This window comes from Trichosurus vulpecula, chromosome 5 (genome assembly GCF_011100635.1).
Source record: "Trichosurus vulpecula isolate mTriVul1 chromosome 5, mTriVul1.pri, whole genome shotgun sequence".
Classification (NCBI taxonomy): domain Eukaryota; kingdom Metazoa; phylum Chordata; class Mammalia; order Diprotodontia; family Phalangeridae; genus Trichosurus; species Trichosurus vulpecula.
Window position 1 is genome coordinate 184,150,461 of NC_050577.1, and position 26,565 is coordinate 184,177,025.

General features: G+C 36.3%; 1 protein-coding gene across 1 annotated transcript in view; it reads right to left on the bottom strand.

Annotated features, from left to right (window-relative positions):
• The window catches only part of PDE3A (phosphodiesterase 3A), a 375,799-nt gene that overhangs the window by 148,590 nt on the left and 200,644 nt on the right, over positions 1-26,565 (bottom strand). The window contains exon 2 of the mRNA XM_036759517.1: positions 18,251-18,301. Within this exon, the coding sequence (XP_036615412.1) occupies positions 18,251-18,301 (51 nt within the window). The remainder of the gene's footprint in view (positions 1-18,250; positions 18,302-26,565) is intronic.

Consider the following 26,565-nt stretch of genomic DNA (forward strand, 5'->3'; position numbering starts at 1 on the left):
TCCCTTTAATCAGTCTAGCAGAGAGACTCAAAGAATTGGTGGTTTCTACATTTGCCTATGAAATTTCCATTTTCCTCATCTGTCTTCTACCAGGAAGGTTCAAGGCTATTCTTCAAACTTATTATCTTTATTGTTCTTTTAAATTTGTTTCACTATCACTTATACTAAGGAAGGAATTTTCTAGGTTCTCACTATTAAACTGACTTGAAAAGGACACTGCTTAGAAGAGTTAGTATAGAACTAATTTTTTCCCTAGTTTTAGAAACTGTCAACAATGAACATATGATGACACCGACATGGGATCTGGACATTAAACAATCCTGACATTGATTTGATAATCTTCGGATTTTCTACAGTATCTGACATTATTCTTGTAACACTACAAGTTACACAGGAATTAGTAATTGAGCTATGCATTATGAAATAAGCCTCTGATGTGGAGAATACAACACAAGAAATTATATTTTGTCACTTTTAATTTATGATAATTTTATCTGATGGCTTATCATTTATTGACAGACAGAACTGTATTTTCTATATAAAGATGTACTCAAGTGTTTTCACTGTGGTATGAAAAAATAAGCCCTCCTGTGGCAATGGTTTCATGAGCATATCTCTTTTCCATTTGGCATTCAAGTGCTCAGAAATGGTTATCTTTTGTGAAGAAAAAATGTGACAAAATGCATAGCTACTTGAACTCTTCAGAATCTTTCTTTGTTTTTATACCAGACGGATCCTAAATTTTAGATCTCAGATGGGGTGAATATAAGCAACAGTAGTGTGGCTGTCTAAGCACATCAAGAGAAATTTAAAGTTTGATTTCTCTTTTTTCACTTGGAGACCTAATACATCTAAATAAAAAATGACTTCCTGGACTTTCTACAAGATCATTTAATGACTAGAAAGATCACTGAAATCTAATACTGTACAGAAACTTGCCTAGAAACCAGATTCTCCATGAAGTACTCTTAAATTCCAAGTTCAAGAATGGAAAAGAATGATTGGATAAGGCAACAAAACTTTGTAAGTAGCCATACAGCACATAAAAAAACAAATTATTATTTTGTCCAAGTTTATTTTCTTTTAAAAAATGAAAATTCTGAATATGTTACTTAATTAGGCTTTCCTTGACTTGTAACTTGTTGAAATAGTTGTGAAACTTAAAATAAATTGTAAAAATTTTATAGAATTTTTTTAAAAATTATAAAATTGTTATTTTATATAGATATATAAATTTATAAAATTTATTTAAAAATTTATAGAAAAGATAAGCTAAAACAATCACTTAGCAAACATATGAAATAACTGATTAAGGAATGTGAGAGCATAGGGACCAGCAATGAGTGAGAGACAGGCTCTGCCTGGGAGAATCTTGCAGTCTAATGGAAATATAAAGATACTGGGGGACAGCTGTATGAGGAAAAGAAACTAGAATGGAGGTCCAATGTTCTGAATCTGAATATCAGTTCTTTTGTTTCTGTGCTGCAGTGGGCAAGTCACAACCTTTCTAGACCTTTTGCAAAATGAAGTGTTGGATTATCTATTTAAAGTCTTTTTTACCTCTAAATTGATGATCCTTTGATAAATTCTAACTTGAATTTTAACAGGCTTACCTCACACACTGAACTTTAAATGCCCTTTGACAAATGATGAGTATTTAGGCATCAGATACTATCACTGCAGAAAAAAAAAAAAAACTATTGATAAGCTTGGGTAGGGTTAGGTTTTACAAAAAAAAAAAAAAAAAACTTCCACCACAGCAGAGTTTGCAAGGAAGTAACTACAAGCTCTACTTACATTTTTTGACAGTATACTTGTGATTTCCACACACACACACACACACACAAAATTTGGAGGCATCAGTACCAGTAAAATTTGTGTAGTCTATTGAAAAGATATTGAAGGATACTTCATGTGCTTTTTTTTTCTCTCAGAAAAAAGTGATGATAGCTATATTTAGCATGAGATCAGGTCATGTTTGTAAGCTTCTAGCTCTTGAAGATGATCCTGGGAAATCTCTTGATCACATACTATATACAGGCTGTTCTGCTGCTTTGAACATCTTGGGCATGGACTCCTAGGATAGAAACATCTGCTCCTTCCTAAGAGGCTTTTTCATTGTTCTCTTGGGACAAGAGCATCTTCTCTTTGAAAAGGCCATATCAAACATTCATAAAACAGTTTCCAGCAAGATGAACTGTCCGATCATTATAATCTTGAACATACAATTATTTCAAAAACTGTATAAATGGGTCTTGTGAGAGTGTGTCATAGAAGGCAATATTACTCATTATCAATATTTCACAGATTTTGTTATTTTTATTTTGCACTTATGGCCATTTATAGGCATTGTTGCAAATACTGTATTATCTGCAAACATCTTGTCATTGGTACTCTGAATGCGGGATGTAACAGATGTGCTGTGACTCATCTGGGTTTATGCACATCACAGAGAGTACAGATGCATACGACATCCCTGGGGTGCAGACTTTTAGAGGAGATTGAGAGAAAAACAATGTCAGTTACGCATGTCGCAGTTCACTCACTCCTTCCTTAGGTCACTTGCGTTTGAAAGGGCTTTGGTAGCAGACAAGAGCTACTTTTCCATGGAGAAACCCATCAAACTCTATTACAGGACTAAAGGAAATAAAGTGAGAACAAAGTGAAGTGAGAGTTAGTTAGGGTCTCTTGCAATCTCCCATCTTTCAATGCAGCTGTAATGAAGAAAGACAACCGCAGTTTCTACAACCCTTTATCCCAGAGATATTAACCGCACATTGCAGCTTCAGTTTTATTGGGGCCTGGGGGAGTAAGAATACATATCAAGTCCTATTGCCCCATGACCTAGGGATTAGACTAGGGAGTAGCAACTAGGGTTAGGGAATCGACTCCAACCTGGAAAAGTTTTTCCCCTTTCAGAGGGTCTGGGTCCAAGGGATATATATTCTATAGCTAAATTACATAAAGGTAATACTTGAACTTGCATAGCCTTTTATCTAATCTGGTTAAATTCTTTGTACATTATGACCTTGGGAGAGGTAAATCAATAAGGCACATGGCCAGTGATATGAACATGAGCTGCCGGGGAGCAGGTAAGGAGAAAAGAAGCCAAGCAGTCTGATGAATAGAAAGATAAATCTACACCCCCCCAGATGAAGTCAGAGATGTAGACCCAGGAACCCAGGAAATACAACTAAAGGCTCTCTCTTCCAAACTAGTTGCTTGAAATCTAGTTGCTAGCTCTTTGAAAAAGAAGCAAGTTGGCCGAAAGTTACAGCAATCCCTAATTGCCACATTCCGGATAAGAAGAGGGGAGGCAGTGGAGGAGGAAGAGGAAAAGGAAAAGGAGCAAAAGGAAAATGAGAAAAAGGAAAGGAAAAGGGGAAAGGAAAGGGCAGAATATTTAACAGCATTCTTTGCAAATTGACCCTCTTTAGAGCAGAATCTGTACTTTGCAACTTTGAATCTGTAAGAATAACATTTCATGTAAAAATTGATGTGTGTGCTAGGATTCTTACATGCAAATTAATTTGCAGACACTGAGGAGAGTGGATTTTCTGCATTCTATTCACTTTGTTAATCAGAGTTCCCTGTTTACATGTTAAATATAAACACCAAAGGTCTTTGAAATTACTCCTTTCATTTTTAGGAAAGCTATAGATACATTCCCACTGGCCTGGGTTTGTCTTGAGCCATCATAAATATGAAATATGGTTTCATGCGAAATATGATATAGTGGGAGAACCTCAAACTGTATATATATGAAAATTGTGTGATATCATCTAAGAAATTTTCCAAAACTTGAGCACAAGACAGATGCTATAATGTTGCATACATTGACCAAACTATTGATTCTGGATGTAAACCCTAAACCCATAGGTTCCAAGCTCAATAAAGATTTTGCTGAATTGAAGTATATGTGAAATTTATATCTGTGAACAAAGACTGAATAATCTGACAAGTTTATCCAATGCTTTAGCATTTGGTGCTAACGCCCCATGCCAAATCACATGTCCAGCCCTTATCTGTAGCATGGCCTACATGGAATGCAGTTATGGAAAGTGTTTGAACCCCATAAGACATTTATGCTAATGTCTTTGTGTGTGCTGTTTTCTCTTAGAACATAGGGTTCTTGAAAGCAAGGATGGCTTCATTTTTTTCTTTGTATCACAGCGGCATGCCTGGCACCTAATAATTGCTTATTGATTATTTGCTTAAAGACAGAAGTGATGCTAGTTGGATAAGAATCCCTGATGTGAATCTTGTGAGAATTTTGCCTTTGTTCCATGAAAGTGCTTATTATCATTACAACTGAATATATTTATAAATACATGGACAAACATGTTGTTTTAAAGTTGCTCTCTAACAAGCTATTAATTTTGTTTACTTTATTACAGTTATCTTTACTCTGAGAACAACAAAAAAATTTATTTTCACTAGTTATTTACATTGAGAAACACCAAAATGTTCAAAGAAGACCAAGAGGCCTATTACCTCTAGCTGATTATCAAGTTAACTGCTGCTGTTCTTGCTTTAATGAGACCATTTGGATTTTTCATTAAAAAATGTAAAGGTTTCCTGCATGAGAATCAGATATTTTATGGGTGCCAAGTTTTTTGTTTGTTTTCTAGTTTAGAGACACTGGAGTGGAGTGCAGTGGATAGAGGGTCCAAGTGAAGTTCCTCCACTGGCCTATATTGGCTATGTGACCTTGGGTAAGTCAACTTAAAAATGTGTTCCAATCAACTCCCTAAGACTTGAAGTTGCTGACAATGCTGGCTTGCATTGGCATAGGAAATTGTTTCATTAAGAAGTCCTCATGCCAAATCACATGTCCAGCCCTTATCTGTAAGCCTATCACTTTTTCCAGTTTAAGTAAATTCATGTCACTGGAAATTAAAGCTCATGTGTCCACCCTATCTTTGCTGCTTCTGTACCATAAATCCAAACGAGCATTTATATAAATGTTAGCTAGATTAATATAACCTTATCGGAACCTTAAGATGATGAACACCAATATGAATTGCTGTATTTCTTTTTTGCATTGCTAAGTGAATCTCTAAGGTGAAATTATTATGAAATGATGATGAATTTAAGGTGGCAAAATTAAATTATGGTGAAATTATGTTTGGATAACTGTTGTTGCTTTAAACCATTTACATTACATACATATGTGTATAGATAATATATACATTTACTTTAATGTAGTAATGACTTCTTATTAACAATGGCAGCTAAATAACACAGCAACAAAAACTATAAATATCATACTGTAAGGTAAAATAAGAGAACTCTTCTTGATACTAAGAACTACTGTGAGATGAAAAGTGGCACACCGGATAGAGCACTAGGTCTGGAGTTCGGGAGACCTGAGTCCAAATCTTTCCTCTGATATCCACTAGTGGTGTGACCCTGAGCACATCACCTAACATCTGTCTGCCTCAGTTTCCTTAATTGTTAAGATATCAAAATGTTGAAATTGTTAGAATAGTAATAATAGCACCTCACAGGGTTGTTGTGAGGATCTAATGAGGTAGTTTTTATAAAGTGCTTAGCACGATGTCTAGTACATGATAGCCAGCAGCCTGACAATAAATAAATTTAGTAGTAGTAGTAACATAGAATTATTATTATTACTATTGCCAGTAAAGTATTTGGTGAGGGAGAGGTGATTCCTCCCTGTGGCAAACACCTATCTAATCTTCATCTCATAGAATTGGAAGCTAGGCAGTGTAATTATTCCCAGGCTGCCATCACAAGGGTCCCATAACCAACCTGAGACTATCTATCCTCTTCTTCCCCCTCAAATTATCCTTGGATTGAGGGCTAGACTCCCTTTGAGACAGGTCACTCCTCTCAATTCAATGGCATCCATGGCCATACTGTCCTACACTCTTCCTTAGTCTTGACTCTCACTCCCCCAAATAAAATAAATTTGTCTGAGGTACAATAATTGTTAATTATAATTCTGACCCTGCTTTGAAGCATTAGTTAAGAAACCTGCTTCAAAAATCTTACTAGCAATAATCACAGGTGCCACATCATTAGTAATTACATTTCATATTCCTCTATGGGGCAAAATGTCTTTGTAGGTAGAAGACTGAAATAAATGCCTAACCCTTTCTCAAAGGAAAAAATATCTTTAACCAGACACCAAAAATAAAATAACCTTTGGAGAAAATTTCTAGGAAAAATGCTAATAGTTTTATATGATATGATGATATTTGAAAATATTTTTTAAAAGGAAAGGAAAAGACATTACTCTTGGAAAAAAATTGAGGCAGAAAGCCAGCCTCTCTCAGGGACAAATTAATCCTTGGGAGTAAGTCAGGGACTTGATAGATTTGAACCCTCCAAGTTCCCAAAATAATCCTATAAAACAGAGCCCTGGGAAAATCTGGATGTTTTTTCCTCTCTCTTTTTTTAATATATTAAAAGATGACACTTCAATAAATTTTTAAGGCACCCTTCTAGGTAAGCCTGGAAGAAGGAAAATTCAGAAGAATTTAAATAAGTCTTCACAATATATAATCAAATAAGAATTATTCAACTCAGAAAGCTTTAACCTGTCACCAGCTGAGAATATTGCTAAGCATGTGTTTAGAGAAATAATCTTCAGTAACTGTTATTAATGAACACTTTTCCTTGAACAGATTCCTAAGTAGACAAGACAGTCAAGAAAAAAGGCTTCCCATCAACAATCCTCTTTCAGGCTTAAAATAATGATCTAAAAGTTAACTGGGCTACCCAGATGCTTATTTTAGAATTTTTGCAATTTTAGAATTCCAGTTATGTGCAAAAATATGAGACATATACAAGTGGACAGGTCACAGCTCATGATCAAGTAAACTGGATGCCTAAGGAATATAAATGAGTCCAATTTTCATGAATATCTAAATATTTTGGGATATCATTTCTTGGAACATAGGCTCTATCACTTACGAGTTCTGAGGATGAATGAAAAGTATTTATTAGGTGCTTACTATGTGCCAAACACTGGTGATACAAAGATATGAAACAGACAGAGAGACAGAGACAAAGACAGAGACAGAAAGACCCAAGGACTATCCTCCAGGATTTATTTTCTAATGAGGAAGAAGACAAATATTAGGGAAGAGGGGACCAGAAAAGGAAGTTTTATTCTGGGAAGTGTGAGTTTTAGGAGAGTAGTAAGGATAGATAGCTGGATGTCTGGAAGGGATGTAAAGCTAAAGCACAGTCTAAGATCTGGGCTAGCCAGTAACTATAGTGGACTAATTGGGTTGGTTTATATACACTCAGTCATAGACCAGAGCAACTAGGTCAGACCCTGAGGCAGGATCCCCAAATATAAGTGGATTGATTTCCCCAAAGACTGGGATATGTATTCAGGAAGCCTTTGAATGAAGGTCCAGGTTTCAGGTCTGGTGTGAAGGAACAGGGTAGGAAAATGATGAGATGGCTTGTGTGAGATACAATGCTTGAGTATCATCTGTTGTCTAGATCTAGCCAGCAAATATAACAGGTTAAGTGCAATAGTTTGCACAGATTCAGATATGAGTCTCTGTCCTGGACATTTTTCAATATCTCTCAGCATTTCCTCATCTGTATAATAAGGGAATTGGGTCAGATTATCTGATGTCTTTCTACCTTTAAAATTCTATTACTCTCTAGTAAGCAAACACAATACAACAAACATGAATTAAGCATCTACAATATAAATAGAAAATTTATTTCAGATAAAATAAGGAATGTCTGATATGAACAGGACCTAGATACAACTGATCTCAAAATAACAAATAAAGAACAAACATATTTACAATCTCAGAGATCTCAACAATCTCTAAATATTGGTCATTAATAACTAGTTCCTAATGCACAAAAAATGCTACTTCAAGGAATTTATGATCTCAGCAATGTGAGGACTTCCTCCTATGAGGAAGATGGCAACATTTCATGACTGACTCTTGACTACGTAGTCCTGGAAAACCTCCACAGCATCATTATCCCATGTCCGCAGGGGGTCTCTTTTAGAGTTTTTGACATTGAATGGATGCCAATGGAACACATAGGCTATCCATCAGTTATCCTTTGCTCTCAATACATAAGAGGCTTATCTTTTTCCCTCAGTTATAGATCTCTGACCATATCAACTAAGACACTATCCAATTCTTTCCTATTAAAGTGTTTAATATATATAATGCACCTTTCCATTATCCTTTGTGTGATCTTCAACTTTAATTTTTTAATACTGGCATTCACTGACTCAAACAAATATAGAATTCCCAGAAAAATACTGGTATTAAAATAATGAGCCTTTGTTTCAGAGAAAAAATTGGGGTTTTTCAAAGCACTGTGCAATTTCCCAAAGGTAATCAATCTAGTTTGTTCTCCTCCCACTGATCAGCTCTAGGTCCATTTGTAACGCCTGATATATCAGGTCCAGGTGCTGTCTACCCAACTGCATATCAAAATATGGCCCAATCAACAAATAAAAGGATAGAAATGCATAAGTTTGTAAATTTGGGATCTTCTCTCCTACTTGTACAATCAGCTATTCAGACTCCTTGATTTTCTTGACCAGTTTCTTGCCTATTTATACCCTTCTGCCAAAAAAAGTTAACAACGTTATTAAGGCCTACTATTCTTTTGACCTAGGGACCTTTGTCCCATGGTTAACAGACCACCCAGTAGGCTGAATAGTAATTCACTTTTTATTAAATAAATAATTTTGTTTGGTAGAGGTAGCTAACAAGCAAAAAAGGCTCTCAGTAGGAAATTTCTAGTTCAGTTCAAACATAAAAATTCTGCGTGTTTTTAAAATTTCTGTATAATAAAAGTAGAATTCTTAACAGTAATGTGAAATGTTAGATAAATGATTGTTTCAGAAAGGAAGATGACAATGCATTGCAAATTAATACTTGCCCTAGGCCTAGTAGTGCTTGCCATGGACCTTTAAAAGAAACAGGAAAGAACCAAGCAATGCTCCTTTGTTCAGGGGGGGGGGGGGGTGGGGGTTGGCCGCGGGGAGGAAGACTGAGAGAGACAGAGAGACAGACACAAAGAGAGAGACAGAGGGAGAGAAAGGAGCAGAATATGCAAACAACAGATTATAGGATCAGTATGTTAAAGCCCTACCAACTGCTTTTAGTCAAATGAGATCACATCTAGGTCTGCTCAGTTCTGCCCCTTTTGAGACCTGGAGGAAGTATCCAATTTTTTGCTGTTCAAGCTCTGTTACATCTGAAGGTTGGATGCTTTCCAACCCCACTCTCCAAACCCCTTTTCCAATGAAGTTGTAGATTTAGAATCCAGAGGGTCCTAATTAACAACAGAGTCACTTCATCCATCTGATCAACCAAAAGATGGAGGACTATTCTTTTTTGAGATATAGTATTAATAATTATGATGATAATTTTAATAATAAACTTTAATATTTGCACAGAGCTTTACATGTTATCTTGTTTGTAGGTGCTATTACCATCTCCATTTTACAGATGAGGAATCTAAGGGTCAGGGAAGCGATTTGCCCAGGGTCACACAGCTAAAAAGCATAAAAGGTAAATTCGAATTCAAGTGTTCCTGACTTTAAATCTGGCATTGTATACACTATACCACCTAGCTGCCACTGTTCTAGACAAAGTTTTATGCCCCTGACTGAATAGCTATTAACTATTTATTTACAAAGATGGCTAATGTGTGCAAGGACCTAACAATAGAGCATGAAGGGAATTAGAGATTCCTCTAAATTATAACTACTATTGTTTACTTTTAAGAATTAAGCACCGGGGCAGCTAGGTGGCTCAGTGAGTAGAGCACCAGCCCTGGAGTCAGGAAGACCTGAGTTCAAATCTGGCCTCAGACACTCAACACACTTACTAGCTGTGTGACCTTGGGCAAGTCACTTAACCCCAATTGCCCTACCTTCCCCCCTGAAAAAAAAATATAAAAAAAGAGAATTAAGCACCAATACCTACTTGAACGTCCTCTGGAGCTATGTCTACTTAATTTTTAAGAATTAGAATCTACTTCTTAGATTTCTTCTTTTTCCCTTACTATTTTATTCTGTATCTTTAGGACAACTGCTATATGTAGAACAGTTCTATGTGTTTCTGGAGGATTGTTTCCTTAGGATTTGTCCAATATTTGGATAGTCAATTACTGCTGGGAATATATCATGGAATTTTTTTTCCCTAAGTAAGAAAACAAATCAAACAGTCAGGAAGTTGAAAATGAACTGGCAAATATGACAGGCAAATATGCAGACAGCGCTGCTGCCAAGAATGTACAATTAATGTCTACATGTAAGTAGACATTAAGTAGTTTTACTGAAAAGCAAAAAAAGCACAGTGTGTGCTTTTCCACATAATAGCAAGAAAACAGCTCAATGCTATTTCTCTCAATGCATTTCTTAGCTTCTTATATGGCATTATTTTGGAGGAACCAAAGTATCCTGGAAAGAGTTTTAGACTTGGAATCAAGAAAGATCAGAGTTCAAATTACAACCATGGTGCTTAATATCTATATGACCATGGGGAAGTCATAATCTCTCTAAGCCTTGGTTTTCTCACATGGGTGTATTTGTAGTACGTCATTCACAGAGCTATTGACAAAGGGAAAGTGCTTTACTGAACAAAGTGCTGTAAGCAGTCATTTGTAGTATGGTGTTGCACTGGATCATGTGTTGGACTTGGAGTTAGAAAGACCTAAGTCACCTCTGATGTGACCCTTGGCAAGTAACTTCACCTTCCTCAGCCTCACTTTCCTCATCTATAAAATGGAGATAAAAAAGTAGCACCTAACTTACAAGAATTAAATGAAATAACACATACCAGTGCTTTGTAAACTTTACAGTGATATATAGCTAGCTAGCTAACTAGATATATGTATATATATATATATATATATATATATAATATATGTATATATTTATATTAATATTACACATATATTAATATTACTATTAATAATAATGATTATAATTTTAATAATAAACTTTAATATTTGCACAGAGCTTTACATGTTATCCTGTTTGTAGGTGCTATTATCATCTCCATTTTACAGATGAAGGATCTAAGGGTCAGGGAAGCGATTTGCCCAGAGTCACACAGCTAAAAAGCATAAAAGGTAAATTCGAATTCAAGTGTTCCTGACTTTAAGTCTGGCATTGTATACACTATACCACCTAGCTGCCACTGTTATATATGTAACATATAATAATTATAATATTAATAATATTAATAATAATGCTATAATAAATATATGTGTGTGTATATTTATATACACATATATGTATATATACACATACATATCCTAGCTGGTGGCAGTGGTAGTAGTAGTAGCAGCAGCAGCAGCAGTAGTAGTAGTAGTGGTAGTAGTAGTATAAGGACAATAAGGAAGAAGTTGAGAAGAGCTCTCTTCCATTGAACCTACTCTCCAGAGATGTCAAAGCTGCAAAAAGTATAAGAATAAATGGAGTCACTTCATCCATTTGATCAACCAAAAGATTGAGGCCTATTCTTTTTTTGAGATATATCATTAATAATAATAATAATAATATTAATAATAAACTTTAATATTTGCACAGAGCTTTACTTGTTTGATCTTGTTTGATACTCATGACAATTCTGTGAGGTAGGTGCTATTATCATCTCCATTTTATAGATGAGGAATCGAAGGGTCAGAGAAGTGATTTGTCCAGGGTCACACAGCTAATAAGCATAAAAGGTAAATTCAGACTCAGGTGTTCCTGAGAAGCTAATTGTCCTTAGCTCCTTTTCTCATACCTTGCTACCTTAGCTAGGTTTCCTGCTGCATTGTTAATGTATTTTTGCTTAATTTGAAGACCTTCCCATCCATTAATAGCTCCATGTGGCCTGCTTAAACCAAATGGAAGCCGAAGTCACATGTGGTAGGAGGAGGCTTTGGGATAGAGTTGCTCCCTGCTGTGATAACCTGTGTTAACTTCTTTGTTGCTATGACGGATTCAGTTTACTGGTGTTGGGATTTGGCTTTCTGGTGTCTGAAGGAACGTTTTGGTTCTGCCTTCTGTATGGAGAACTGTTATATTTTGTGATTCAGAACTACTCCAGCACATTCATAGTAGCCATCAGCACTGTGAATATTGCCTTGGCAATACACCTGCCAAGGTAAAATGACCTCACAATCAGACTTTGCCTCTTGATCCTCCTACCCTTGAGTACTAAACAAAAATATAAAGTAGGCAATGTTTATCTTCAGTATTTCCCACCTCCCTTTTGCTGTGATGGTGCTAACCTGGCCCACAACTACTGATGTCATCTACATTATCTGAGTCCTCTACCTATCTTCCAGCTTCCCTGTCTTCTAACTTGATTTTTATTCCTTTTCTCCTCACCTTAGTGCAGGAATTCCCCAGTTGTTTCTCTGTGTTATTCTCTTTATCTGTAGAGATTTCGTGTACACTCATGTTACAAGGAACGTAAGTGTCTGTAACAGACAGGTAACAGAGATGAAATGTTTATTCCACGTAGTACACCATTCACAGTAAGTCTGTATTTTCTGTGTTTGCAAAATTATGGAAGATATCCTAGAAAAGCAAGTTGGAAAGGTAGATGTATGAAACCAATTGGCTACTTTCCCATGCTTCATTATCACAAGCGCATATGAATGGACAGCCAACATGGAAAGAAGAATGAAGACTCAGGCACTAAGAGAGAACTCAACAATGGGTTATATGGCAGCAAAGAAACACTAACCTAAACTAAACCCTAAACACTAACCTAAACACTAAAACCTGACCATTCCTGTACTGAAACTCTACAGCAAAAGGCAGAGGCTGACAAGAATGATAAATCAGTGGAAGATCTGATCTTATTGTAAGAGATTGCACTGTTATCTTCTAGGTTCAGTTTGGAAGATCCCCAGGTACATGCCAATAGGATCTACAGGATAATGAAACTTAGTCTCCCTTCGTCATTGCAGTAATGGAACTCATTATTGGTATATAAATTTATCAAGGCAATTTTTTTGCAATATGAATTCAGTTCTCTTTTATTTATCTTTTAAATATAAACTTAGGGTTTTCTAAAAATAAAGCTATTGGTATTTGATCATTGAAAAATTGTCACAGACTTGTAACTACATACTAGAAACAAAAAGAAAAACAATGGCTAACATTTATGTAGTGCTTTATGATTTGTAAAGTTATTTACAAATATCCAAGATTGGAATCATAAGATGTGACAGTATTGTCATGCCCAATTTACAGTCAAGGAAACTAAGGCTGACAAAGCAACTTGCCCAAAATCACAGATTGAGTCAGTGTATGAGGTCAGATATGAACTTGGACCTCCCTGACTCCAGGGCCAGTACTCTGAATAGTTAAGAAAAAGGGTCCAATCCTTTGTTGGTGACTTGTAAGGGGGCATTTTCCCTTTGGTGTCATCAGTGAAATAATCAGTCTACTTGTGCCTTTTGCTTCATTAGGAGTGTTAGATGCTACAAATTCACTCACTGATTGGCCAAGAGTAGGTCTCGGGCCAAACCCCACTTGGTCATTGTTTGGTCTCCTATTGACTCAAAGTGAATGTAAATATGAATTGTTTCTGTTTTGCCCAGAAACCCTGAGGGTCTTCCCCTCCTAGTTTGATTTCTTTTTCTAGACTAGGTTAAAGAGGCCATTCTTTGCCTCATCACTCAAACTGAGACCTGCTTAAGACCTGAGCTTTTAAAGGTCAAGGTCTTCCACTGTATCCTGTGTCATCTCTAGGCATCCTGATATTTATCAGCCACATGACCCAGATGGCTCAGGAAGAGAAAGTCAGGCTGGTGTCTTTGCATAGCCCTCCCTCACTTATGTCATGGTCTTCTTTGAGAACTAAGGACAAACAACAACAGTCTCCCTTCCTTATTTTGACCCAAAGGAGAAAGATATTTGACCTAGGTTTATCTTTGAGTTCAGTTGATTCAAAGAATTAAGTTCAACAAACTTTTATTAAACATCTATTGTGTGCAAAGCAGGGTTTTGTGTGCATGGTAGGTTTTAAACAAATGTTTGCTGACTTAATAATTAAAGTGTATCCTAAACCTGTGAGTTAGGAAATTAGATCCTAAAATTGGGGAAGAGGAAAAGGGCCAGACTGTCTAGAATTGAGAAGATCTGAAATGGAGTAATGTGTCATATTTGTAAAAGTAGGCTGTAGCCAGATTCCAAGAGACTTTAAACAGCAAACAAAAGAGTTTTTATTTTATCCTAGAGTAAGAGGTAACCACTGTCACAGAGAAATGACATGGTCAGATTTGTGTTTTAGGAAGTTTATTTTAGCAGGTCCATAAAGGAGGGTGGATTGCAGAGAGGAAAAAGCAAAGGCAAAGAGAAGAATAAGAAGACTATTGAAATAGTTCAAGTAAGAGATGAAGACAGTCTGAACTAGATTGCTGCCCATGTGAATGGAGAGAAGGGAAGGGATACAAAGGATATTGTGGCCATAGATTCAATAAGACTAGCAAACTGATTGGATTTAGATGTCAGTCAGTTCCCAAATAAGGCACTCGAATTGTGCCAAGCATTGTGCTATTTGCTGGAGATACAGTAAAAGGTGAAAGATGTTCTCTCCTCTCTGGGAGCTTATGGTGTATTGGGGAAGACAAAACAATGTTCAAATGAGCTATACTTGGGATAAATTGTAAACAATCAATGGAGGGAAGCCATTAGCATTAAGGGGATTGAAGAAGTTTTCCTGCAGAAGATGAGATTTGAGCTGGGACTTTAAAGTGCCCAGGGGAGCTAATAAGCAGAGATGAGGTAGGAGAACATCCTAGACATGGGGGACAGCTAGGGAAAATGCCTGGATGTGAAGGATCAAGGCTAGCAACTGGGTGATTATCTGAAAGGATGATTTCTTCAACAGAAATACTGAAGTTAGGAAAAACAACAGACTTGGAGGACAGATAAGAAGTTCCTGTTTTGGATGTGTTCGTTATGACCTATCTGTGGTACCATGCCCGATGTACAATTGGCATGAGGGTCAAGGTACTTATGAAGTAAATCTTCTGAGCCTAAATTAACCAAAGATGCACTCAGCTCTATCAAATTGTACCTAATTTTATTTGGCCCATTGTTCTATCTATCTGGTCAAGATATTTTTGAATTCTGATTATCATTTGAATATTTGACAAATCCTTGCCATTATTCAAATAAATGACAAGCTTGTTAAAGAGCACACTATGGAGCACAAATCCCTTGGGCAGCCCACTAGGGACAACTTTCCAATTTAACATGAAATTATTAATGACTACTCTTTGGGTCTGACCATCTAAGCAACTTTGAATCCACCCAATTTTATTACTGTGTATTCCACATAGCTCTACATGTTTCAAAAGAATAGAGTGAGAGACTTTTTCAAGTTCTTTGATAGAATTTAGCTAAACCCAATCTATAGCATTTACCTCATATACCAGTTTAGTAACCTTGCCAAAAAAGAAAATGAGGTTAGGAGGTTAGTCTGGCATGATCTAAATACAGTCACTTCTGCTGGGCAAAATGGCACAACAAAAACTGCAGGGCTTATGGGGAAAATGAGGTTAGGAGAACAACACTGACAAACTTAGCCAATGACATTCACAAAAAAAAGACATTAAACAATTACACAAAAAAACCACATACACCTAATAAAAATGGTAGCATGGCTTTATACATGTTAAATTGTTAAGAAATACATAACTACTCCAATAAACAGTGCTGGCACTACAACTTTGGACTTCTGTTTAGCCTGTACGATGTTTCCTTTCCATGGACCAGATTAGCAAAGTCAATGAAGGCAGCCTTGGTAGAGCATGTAGGAGGAACAGCCATGGTGGAAGGTGTAAGCTGGGGTGGACTGCATGGTCAAGTCCTTCATTCTTCTGCCTATAGCTCCTACCATGCCAATAAATATGGCACTTAACTTTGAAAAAGACCTGAAGTTCCTTGTGGAAGTGGGCTTTGCAATGGTTTGCTCTTACAATTTATTATGAAATGGTTCAATTTTCTGCATTCTCAAAGATTCTTAAAGATACACTCACACAAAAGCAAACACAAAATTCAAGTTATACTCAAATTGTTCTCTAATATATAAATGGCATTGGAATAAATTTGTGTTTTTAAATAAGTGTGGCAGTTGAACTGACTACACATGCTACCACACTATGATCACCATTTACTTTTCTAGATATTCATTAACTATCTTGGTAATAGTACATTATCTATTTTTTTTTCTAAGAATCAAAGTCAAATTCATTAGACTTTAGCTTACATATGTTATTCTCTTCCCTTTTTCCCCAAAATCAGGGCCACATTGTCCTTTCTTTTACATTTGAGACCTTTTTCAATTTTACTGACAATAATTCAGAATTCTTAGCATCTAGTTCTTTCAAAGACAGAGAATGTAGTTCATCTGGGCCAGGTGACTCAAATGCATGTGGAGTAGCTAATGCTTTCATGTCTATCTTGGGTAACAAGTCCCCCTATTAGTCATTTTTTTGGTTCTTCCATTGCTATCCAAAGGTAATTTTCCTTGACAGAGGAAAAAAAGAATAAGAACTCGGCATTTATGTCTTCTATCATGAGTTCTCTTTATCCTAAGCCAGAATAGCTTTCTTTTCCCTTCCTGTAGTTTTCATTTATCTCCAATATAGCTACAAGTGGGCTGGTAAGTGTTCTAATAACAGACCCCCTGGGGAAAAATGTATGTGACATGATCAACAAATCAGTAAATCAAGCCCTGATTTGTAGCATTTGCCAATTTCCAAGATGCAAATGCTCATACTGAAAAATTTAACAATTCAGCACAACACTGGATATAGCTAAATAGCAAAAGCAAAAGGGTATTTTTGTTATTCTTAGTTCTCTCTCTCTCTCTCTCTCTCTCTCTCTCTCTCTCTCTCTCTCTCTGTGTGTGTGTGTGTGTGTGTGTGTGCGTGTGTGTGCGTGTATTTCATTCTTCTGATTTTTGAGAGTTTCCTATCCCTTCTGGGCTGCCTTTCCTGGCATAATTTTAGTTAGTCTATCATTGTGGAAATAAATATCACCACAAAATTTTTGAAAAGAGGAAATGTCCCTTTTCTTAACTTAAAACAGAACCCTAATTATTTTATGTCAAATACTCATAAAAGTAAAATGAAACTTTCATAAAAATTTTTAAATCTGGTCATTAAAAAGCAAAAATATGTCATAAATTTTGTTTTTGTTTTTCTTTTATTTGTTTTTTTCCTCCTAGTTAGGATATAAAACAAAACAATGAAAATAACCTCATAAGGTAGAAAGGTTTCTTTTTATGATAATAATAGGGCCCTTTTCATCTCTCTGTTCCATTAATACCTAACTTTGGCTTTAGGACAGACTATTTCAAGGGGTTATGCATTTGGCTTTTAATATATTTAGCCTAAAACAACAAAGATAACAAATAGAATTTGATAAACTTCCAACAACTGCAAAGATTAATAGAGAAAGTGGGTTTCTATTACTGATCATATAGGTCTAAGAAGGCAAAGAGAAAAACAAAGAAACAATACATATATACCAGAATCTTCATAGTAGACCATGCTTTGGGCATAGCAAAAAAACTGCAAAGAAGTAGTCACTTATTCATCTGAGGGAAACTAAAAAGCTATAGCATATAAATACAATGGAATAAAGAATTCAGAAAACAGATGTGGAAATTTGTATGAACTGAGGCAGAGCAAAAGAAAAAAAAAGCAGAACCAAGACAATATACATGACAGCAAAAAAATATAAATGAGAAAATCACCTAAAAGAAGTGAAAGAGTGATTGAAAAGCTCATGGAATTCCTTGTTCATGACAGGGAAGCAAGGGACTACTAGAACAAAATATGACATACATTTTCAAATGTGCACTGTTTCAAATGTATTTGCTTAATTGTCGCAAGGAAGGATTCAATATAGAAGATTACAGGCCTTAAAATGATTGTGTTACACATTTAAACAGGCACTAATACAATGTACTTTTTTTTTAAAAGGGAGAAAGATTAGAGATTATCAACCTAAGTATAGTCACTTCAATTGAGGTTGACTTACACCTGGATGAGTGTGAAATGTGATCATATCCATATGAGCACCACAATAATCTTACTAATAATATATTTCAATCTACCACTGGGTATTGTAATATTTCCTATTTCCTTTCAACTATAGTTAAAAAATGAAGTTAGTCTCTGAATATTAAAAAAACTCATCACCTAGACCTACATTGATAGCAAAATATAAGGAAAGAAAGAAAAATCAATTACTGACCTGTGACCCTCTGTAACCTCTTTTGTGGTCCCATTCTGAGTGTCCCATGAGCTGAAAGGATAAAAGGACTAGTGTAAATTAAATATTGTATAATATTTCTAAGATATATTAACTTTTTCTAAATTAATTATGCATCTCATCTTCAAGATTCTTAACCAAACAAGGGACAGAGAGGACTGGAAAAGATAAAGTAGAAAATTTCAGTTACACAGTATTGAAAATATTTTGTACATACAAAATCAGTGGAATAACAATAAAAAAGGAAGCCATTTATTGAGAAAAATATTGCTATCAATTATCTGATAACTGTTTGATATCAAAGACATACATGTAATTAATACAAATATATCAGACCAAAAGCATTCCCATTAGACAGGCAGTCGAAGGATAAAGACAAAAAGCTCTCAAAAGAAAAAAAAAAGAAAACTAGTAACACTTATATGAAAGAATGTGCCAAGTCACTAACAGGAGAAATATAATTCAAAATCACTTCACACCCTCAAAACTGGTAAAATGGAAATTCTTAACGTTAGAGTATGGAAAGACAAAGACACTAATAAACTCTTGGTAGGCCTATGTCTAATCATTTTGAAGGCAATTTCAAAGTAAGGTAAGAAAATAACCAAAATTTCCATACTCTTTTTACTCAGAGATCCCACTACCAAGCATATTTCCTAAAGAGGTCAAAACTAAAAAGAAAGGTCCCAAATATACCAGAATATTTACAGTGGTACTTTGGGAGTGGCAGGGTTGGGAAGCTATCTAAACAAATTGTGGAAAGGAATATATAATTAAATGTAATGGTTCAGGGAGTAATAATGAATATAAAGACTACTAGAGAAGTAAGAAAAGGCTTATGTAAACTGACGCAAAGTGAAGTAGGCAGAACCAGAAAAATACATAAATACACAATTATTATAACATTGTAAATGAAAATAATAATAACAACAAGAATTGAAACAATCTTCCATAATTATAATGATGCAGTTTGATCACAAAGAAGAGACCGTACCTCTACTTTCTTTGCAGAGAGGCAGGGAGGGTAGGGTGAGTGGAAGGAAACTAATATGTATGGACCATTGCATTATGTTATGTATTTAAAGACATTATTCTCAGAAGGGATCCATAGGCTTCACCAGATTGCCAAAGGTGTTGATCTGAAATACACACACTCTCTCTCTCTCTCTCTCTCTCTCTCTCTCTCTCTCTCTCTCTCTCTCTCTCTCTCTCTCTCTCTCTCTCTCTATCTAACTCACTCTCTCACACACACACACACTACAAACTCCTGCTTTATGGTGTTGAGAGGGAGAATTTATATCCTGTCAAGGAGACATCAATAATTGCAGAAAAAAAGTTTCAGTGGGGATGTTCATACCTTGTATAGAGAAATTCCTTCATTGCCAGAAGAAAGACCACATTTTTTAACTTAGTTAACCTTGACTAGATTTCTTGGTCATGCCTTCTACTAGACCCATAATTGAGAGGAGAAAGAAAATATGTTGTTTAATTACATTTGAGAAATTGTAATTGTATTGCACCCCAGCAAAAAGACACATCTTTTTCTTTAAAAAAGTTCTAAATTATTATTATTTTTTCAATTACCAAGTGTTAATTTTTTTTTTCCTATTGTGAAATGAAGAAAGAATGGAAGAAGGAGAGGAAGAAAAAGAAGAGAGGAAGGGAGGAAAAGAAGGAAAAGAGGAAGGAAGGGAAGGAAAGAAGAAAAGAAGGAAGGGAAGAGAAAGAGGGAAGAAGACCTAGAGGAAGTCCTTTTCCATGTTTTGTAGTTCCTATGGGAAAACATACACAAGACTCAAAAGATGAGAAGCTATGGCTTGAAATACCCACATCAATGAGATCACAGTTCTATTGAAATATTGAAGCATAAACTATAAAAATTTCATTTTCAGGTTGAAAAATACCAAGGACCAAATGGCAATATGTTTTTGCTATGACATGCCATTAAGAATTAATATATGTCTATTATACAATTAATTGAAAAAATTTAATGTGCCAGGATATTTACCTTAAAATAAAGCATTTGGTTGTGTACATGCATGTATAAATTATGTATATGTATAGATGTTAAAGCAGAACCAGATGGATAAAATTATTTTGAACTTCATCTATAGATAAGCATCTCCTTACCTCCTGCTCCCTGAATTGTTATTTGGCAGTGACATCACAATTGCCTTGCTGTATCCTGGCCATTCAAGAAATGCAAAATAATTTCACTTAGTATCAATAATTAAAAAGTAACTAAAGTCATAAACTTTACTAATCTTTATTAAAGTGGAAACTGCTCTGGAAATAAAACAGTACAAAATATTATAACTATAATTAATTGTGTAACAACAAATAGTACTTGACAGTGCCTGAAAAGTAGAGACTTCCAAAGACTAAAGTAGAGGGAGAGTTGGTGTGCAACTTTTTGTTTGCAGATAAATTATGCAGTCAATGCAACCTCTAAGGCTGAGATGCAAGAGTACAGATCAATTATCTGCCACTTGTGCTAATTTTTGCCTGATGATTAAAACCAAGAAGAGAGGTTCTCTACCAGCCAGCACCACACCATCCATACATGGAATCAACAGTTATAGCAAATGGAGAAATTTTGAATGCTGTGGATAAGTTCACTTACCTTGACAGTATACTTTCCCAGGGATGTACACATAAATGATGAGGGTGGTGTATGCATTGCCAGAACAAGTTCAGTGTTTGGGAGGCTCAGAAGGAAAGTATGGGAGAGAAGAGGTATTGGACTGCCTTCCAAACTGAAGGTCTACAGAGGTTGTGCTGACCTGATTGTTGTATGCCTATGAAGCCTGGACAAGTATAACAGCAACATGCCAGGAAACTGAATTGCTTCCATTTGAAGTGTCTTAGGAAGATTCTGAAGATCGCCTGGCAAGATAAAGTACTGGATCCTTTGGTCCTTTCTTGACCTGAACTGCCAAGCATTCAAACCCTACTGCAGAGAATACAACTGTGATGGCTAGCCACATTGTTCAAATGCCAAATGTCTGTTTGCCTAAAAGACTATTTACAAAGAACTCTCACAAGGCGAGCTCTCACATAGAGATCAGAAGAAGTGTTATAAGGGCATTCTCAAGGTCTCTCTGAGGAACTTTAGACTCAGTTGTGACACATGGGAGACACTGGCACAGAATAAATGTAAGTTAATTGAAAATGAGGTATTTTGGGGGGAGGAGGGGAGTATAGAGGAAACAATAAAGGCTTCATCCAGAAGACGACACTTGAGGTACATCTTAAAAGAATAGAGAAACTCTTTTGAGTTGTGTATAAGAAGGGAGTAGTACCCTACAAGCATGGCAGACATCCAAGACAAAAGCATGGAAATGGGAGATGGGTGATTGTATTATGAGGAATAGAAAGAAGCCAAGTTTGGCTAGATTGAAGAGTACAGAAGGAGGAGTTATACACAGTGAGCCTGGAAAGATAAGGTAGGAATAGGTTGTGATCGGTTTAAAAAGTTAAACAGAATTTATATTTTATTCTAGAGACAACAGGAAGAGTTGGTCTAGTAGAGGAGTCACATTATCAGATGTAGACTTCAGGAAAAGTACTTTCTTAATAATGTGTAGAATGGACTAAGATGGTAACACCCTTAAAGCGAGGAGACCAGCTGGGAGTCTGATACAATAATCTAGGGGGAAAATAGTGAGGACCTAAACTAACATATTAGTCGTATCAGTGGAGAGAAAGGTTGATGCAACAGATATTGTGGAGGTAGAAACAGCAAGATTTGGCAAATTATCTGGGTGAGGGAGAATGAGAAGTCAAGGATAATACTGAGGTTATGAACCTGAGAGCCTTGAATAGTGGCGGGACTTAGACAGAAATAGGGAAGTCTGGAAAAGGGCAGAGTCTTTGGGGGAGAAACATAAGGAAAATTAAAACTGTGGCAAATAATGCTGTGATTTAAATAATCCTAAACTGTATACAGCTACAGAAGTCTGTAACTTTAATGCCAGAGGTATCATGGCAACGATGAATGGCTGAGTCTTAGAATACCATAATCTAAGAAAAAATTACAATTAGAAATAAACTAAAAGCCAATAATGATCTATGGGAGGCACAAGTAGGTTGTAGTACATTAACAATAATTACTTGGTCATGAGAAATAGAGTAAGAGACATTATCAATGACACACAAGCCTGGAAAAGGGAATGGGCTGGACATAGAAGAATGAGAAACAATAGATTAACAGACCAAGGGTAACGCTGGTAACACCAAAATATTAAGAAAACCAGAAGACTTCTAAATTATTGTACTAAGCTATGTATGGATAATACTGATGGGGTTTAGATGGTGGGAGCCCCCTTGAGCTCCCCTTGAATCTTCCCACTAGATGAGGCATTTGCCTGAGGCCATAAGCTTTTCATTATAGTGAGGCCCAAATCTCCAGGCTAGGTTACTTGTAACCTAGCCTAGCCCTCCATTGTCTGGCTAGTTTCCACCCTTGATCCTATCAAAGTGTCTATGTCTAAATCTGTTACCTTTAACTAGCCTAGCCCTATGTTGTCTGTTATCTCCAGGTAGCCTTCAGCTACTTCCTACCCTTAATCCCATTCTCTTGGTTCCTGGAGTCTGATCTCATCCCAGTCCTATCAAGCTCCTCTTTAGACTCCCCCTCAAGACCCTCCATAAATCCCTCCTCCCATCACCCCAGGACCACCCTAGATCACTCTTCTACAATCTTTGTGTATAGTTTTATCTTGCCTTCATGAAGGTGCTCAGATTCCATCTACCTCAGATGGAATCTGGCCCACTCCACCACAAATGGTGGGATTCCTTAAAACAACCCAATATGGCGAATCTGTAATAAACTTTGTCTTTCTTTGGCTGTGAGAAGGCTTGAGTCGAATTCATTGGAGCAGGACCCGGCATGTTGGTATTTTGGGGTCTCGAGCACACCTAAAAACATATGATTTCCTAACCTCAACTATACAGTTCAGAATCCCTTAGTTTGACTTATATTTATTCAACAAAATGGATGTGCAACAGCACATCAGATAGTTCTAAATAAGAAAGTTTACTAATATTGATCTGTCTATATTAGGAGGCTCATAATCTCAAAAATGGCTAAATGAAATGTTTTTAAAGTAAAAGGATCAGAACTAGACCTGTGATTTCATTGGTTCAGGGAACTCCCAGGTGAGGAAACTCCCTCTACCAATGAAGCCTGACCACCACTCAAAAATGTGTACCCTTAGAGAACTGCCCATACGCTAGAGCACTGAGGGGTTAAATGATTTGCCAAAGCACAAACCATATGTATCAGAGGCAAGATTTGAACTCAGGTGTTCTTGGCTCTAGGGCCAACTCTCCACTCGCTATGCCCTGCTGCCTCTTATAGAGATCTAAGTAAAATTGCATAACCACATTTTCTAATAAACATGATTTCAGGTTTTCTCATCTATAAAAATGGAGGAAATAGCAGCAACTGCTTCCCAGGGTTATTGTGTGAAGATCATATGAGATGACGTATAAAGCCATTAGCGTGAACCTGGCACATAGTAGGCACTTGATGAGTTCTCATTTATAAAATAATAGTATTTACTTCATAAAAGAATATTTTCAAAAGTTTTATGGATGCTTTTTTTAACACTGGTGTAACTTAGCCTCCTCTTAATAACCAAAGTTTTTATGAATTACCATTCACATTTTACAGCATCACAAGCCTTGATTCAAAGTGAAATACACTTATCCCATAGGCCATTCCATCACCACTCCCTTCAGGACAGCAAATATATTCACTTGAGTGCTTAGCTATTAATAACTGCTTGCTATAAAGATATTTTTAAAATATATTGCAGAAGAGACTCGGGATATAAACCATTTTCCACAAATGGGGGGAAATGCTTCCAGGGGTTTGAAATAATTTTCTTATACAGGAAATCCCTTTTCCCTTTCCAAGTCCAGGTGAAAGAATACTTGATATACAGTAATCTTCCTTCTTGGAGAAGAGATATGCATCCCCAAAAACACAAGTAATATTTGATTTCAGTTAATTTAAAATGTGACCACTTTGAAATTTGCAACTTTCTTGCCACTATCCGAGGCCTAGCCATCCTTATGGAATAAGTTCCTTTTCTTAATAAAATTCTACACCATAGCCTTTGGCTCGTAGCATGTTATACTGGACTCACTTCCAAAGAAAACAAAGTTGTTGCCAAACATAGGATTAAAAAAAAGTTCATGGGATAAACAAAAATTTTGTAATGGAAACAAAAAAGGCTTTATCCAAGTATAAATATTTTAATAATACTATGAGAAATGAAAATAATTAAAAGTATATTTCTATAGGTAGAAATATTTTCCCACCATGATTTTCAAAAATATTCATTCTAGTAGGTTTTTTTTTTCCGTTTTTGTTGTTTGTTTGTTTGGTTTTGGTGGCCTGATGGATAGAGGACCGGACTTGACCTCAAGAAGACCTGAGTTAAAAACCTGCCTCAGACGCTGTGTGACCTGGAAGAAGTCAAGTGAGCTGTTTCCTCATCTGTAAAATAGGGATTATGATAGTACCTACTTCACAGGATGTTGTCAAGATCAAGTGTCATAACTTTCTGTGAAGTACGATGTAAACCTTTGGTGTTCAGTCATTTCCATCATGTCCAACTCTTTGTGACCCCATTTAGTGTTTTCTTGGCAAAAATACTGGAGTGGTTTACCATTTCCTTCTCCAGATAATTTTACAGATGAAGTAACTTAGGCAAACAGAATTAAGTGACTTGTCCAGGGTCACACAGCAAGTAAGTACATGAGGTCCAATTTGAACTCATCTTTCTGACTCTAGGCCCCATATTCTATCCACTGAGCCACCTAGCTGTCTGGCTATATATGTATATGTGTCAGCTATCATCATCACCATCATCATCAAATCTTTGTAGTTTGTTGTATCTAAAAGAAATTAAGATTTGGGGTTTTAAGGAAGAATTTCTTCATAGCTAAGAGTAAAGAAGCTTTTAAATTTGAGTAAGAACAGTAATGAGAAGTGAAATTAAAACCAAAAATAGTATCAATATGTCATCATTGGACATAATGTTTTTGAAAATTTAAATGACAATGGTAGACAGCAATTGTCCCCTGTTGTGCTCTTCAATATTCCCTTTAAAGACCAAAGTCTTATTTAAAGTAGGATAAGGCACCGGGCCATATAATATCACCAAATTCATACTGGTGTTAAAGCGATGAGGCTTCTGCTGCAAGTAGTGGTTTGGAATCCCTTCCAGGAACTGCATAATTTTCCAAAAGAATTCCAACATGACCTTCCTCCTGCTCAGTTTTTAATCCAGCTCACTGAATTTAATAACAGCAATATATTCTAGCCTCATAATAGCGCATCAAGGCTTTCAAAAGGAACTTTCTCCTAAAAGATAAGCAAATCATACATTCTGGTTGACAGAACATCAGTCTTGAAGATTTTAAAAGTAGTGTTCTTTGTTTGGCTAAAAACTCCACTTTTAAAAAGAAATCAACCCTACAGGTAAGCTGAGTCTGAACTGGTACTACGCAGAGCACCAAAAGTCCAACAAGAGGAGCTGAGACTATTGCAAAGGTGCTGTAAAGAGGTAAAAGAATTCTAAAACCTCACAGCATAGGGAAGTTTTCCATGTCCAAAGAGGTTTGCTAAAAATGTATATAGCTGTAATAGAGGGGGAAAAGGTCATTAACCTACTGAGAGCTCAATTATAGGAAAAGGAAAATGTATAGGGACACCTCCACATGGTTGGGAATTTAACATTGTATAGGTCCCTAAAAGAACACGCTTAAGTTGAATTGAGGGTTTTTACTGCCCCTTATCCTTGGGTAAGGTGGTTATGATAGGGGCCAGTGTTTCCCTGATACTGCTCCTTTGTTCCCACCTACAACATGAGGAGGCTTTACCTAAAAGAAGACAATGCTGCCCCAGGACCTCATTGGTTTATTATGTCATCGGCCCAACTTTCTTGACATAGTTTCCTTCTCTACCTCCCCCCCGCCAACCAACAAGAGTAAGGCCTATGACACATCTGTCTCTGGAATTTTATTGACTCAACTTCCTGGTCATCTAAAGGCATTAAAAAGTCCCAGCCACATAGAGTATAGGTCCTTCTGACTTGGTGGATTTCTAAAGCCCATATAAATAACCATCCTTAGCCCTGCTGACCAGATAGATTTCCATATGGAAATAAGGGTATCTGTCCAGAGAAGCTAAGAGACATTGAATCCTTGTTGCATACCATTGTTATGTTGGAGGAAAGTAGGCCTACTTGTTGTAATTATTCAGTGGCCTGGGATTACCTCAT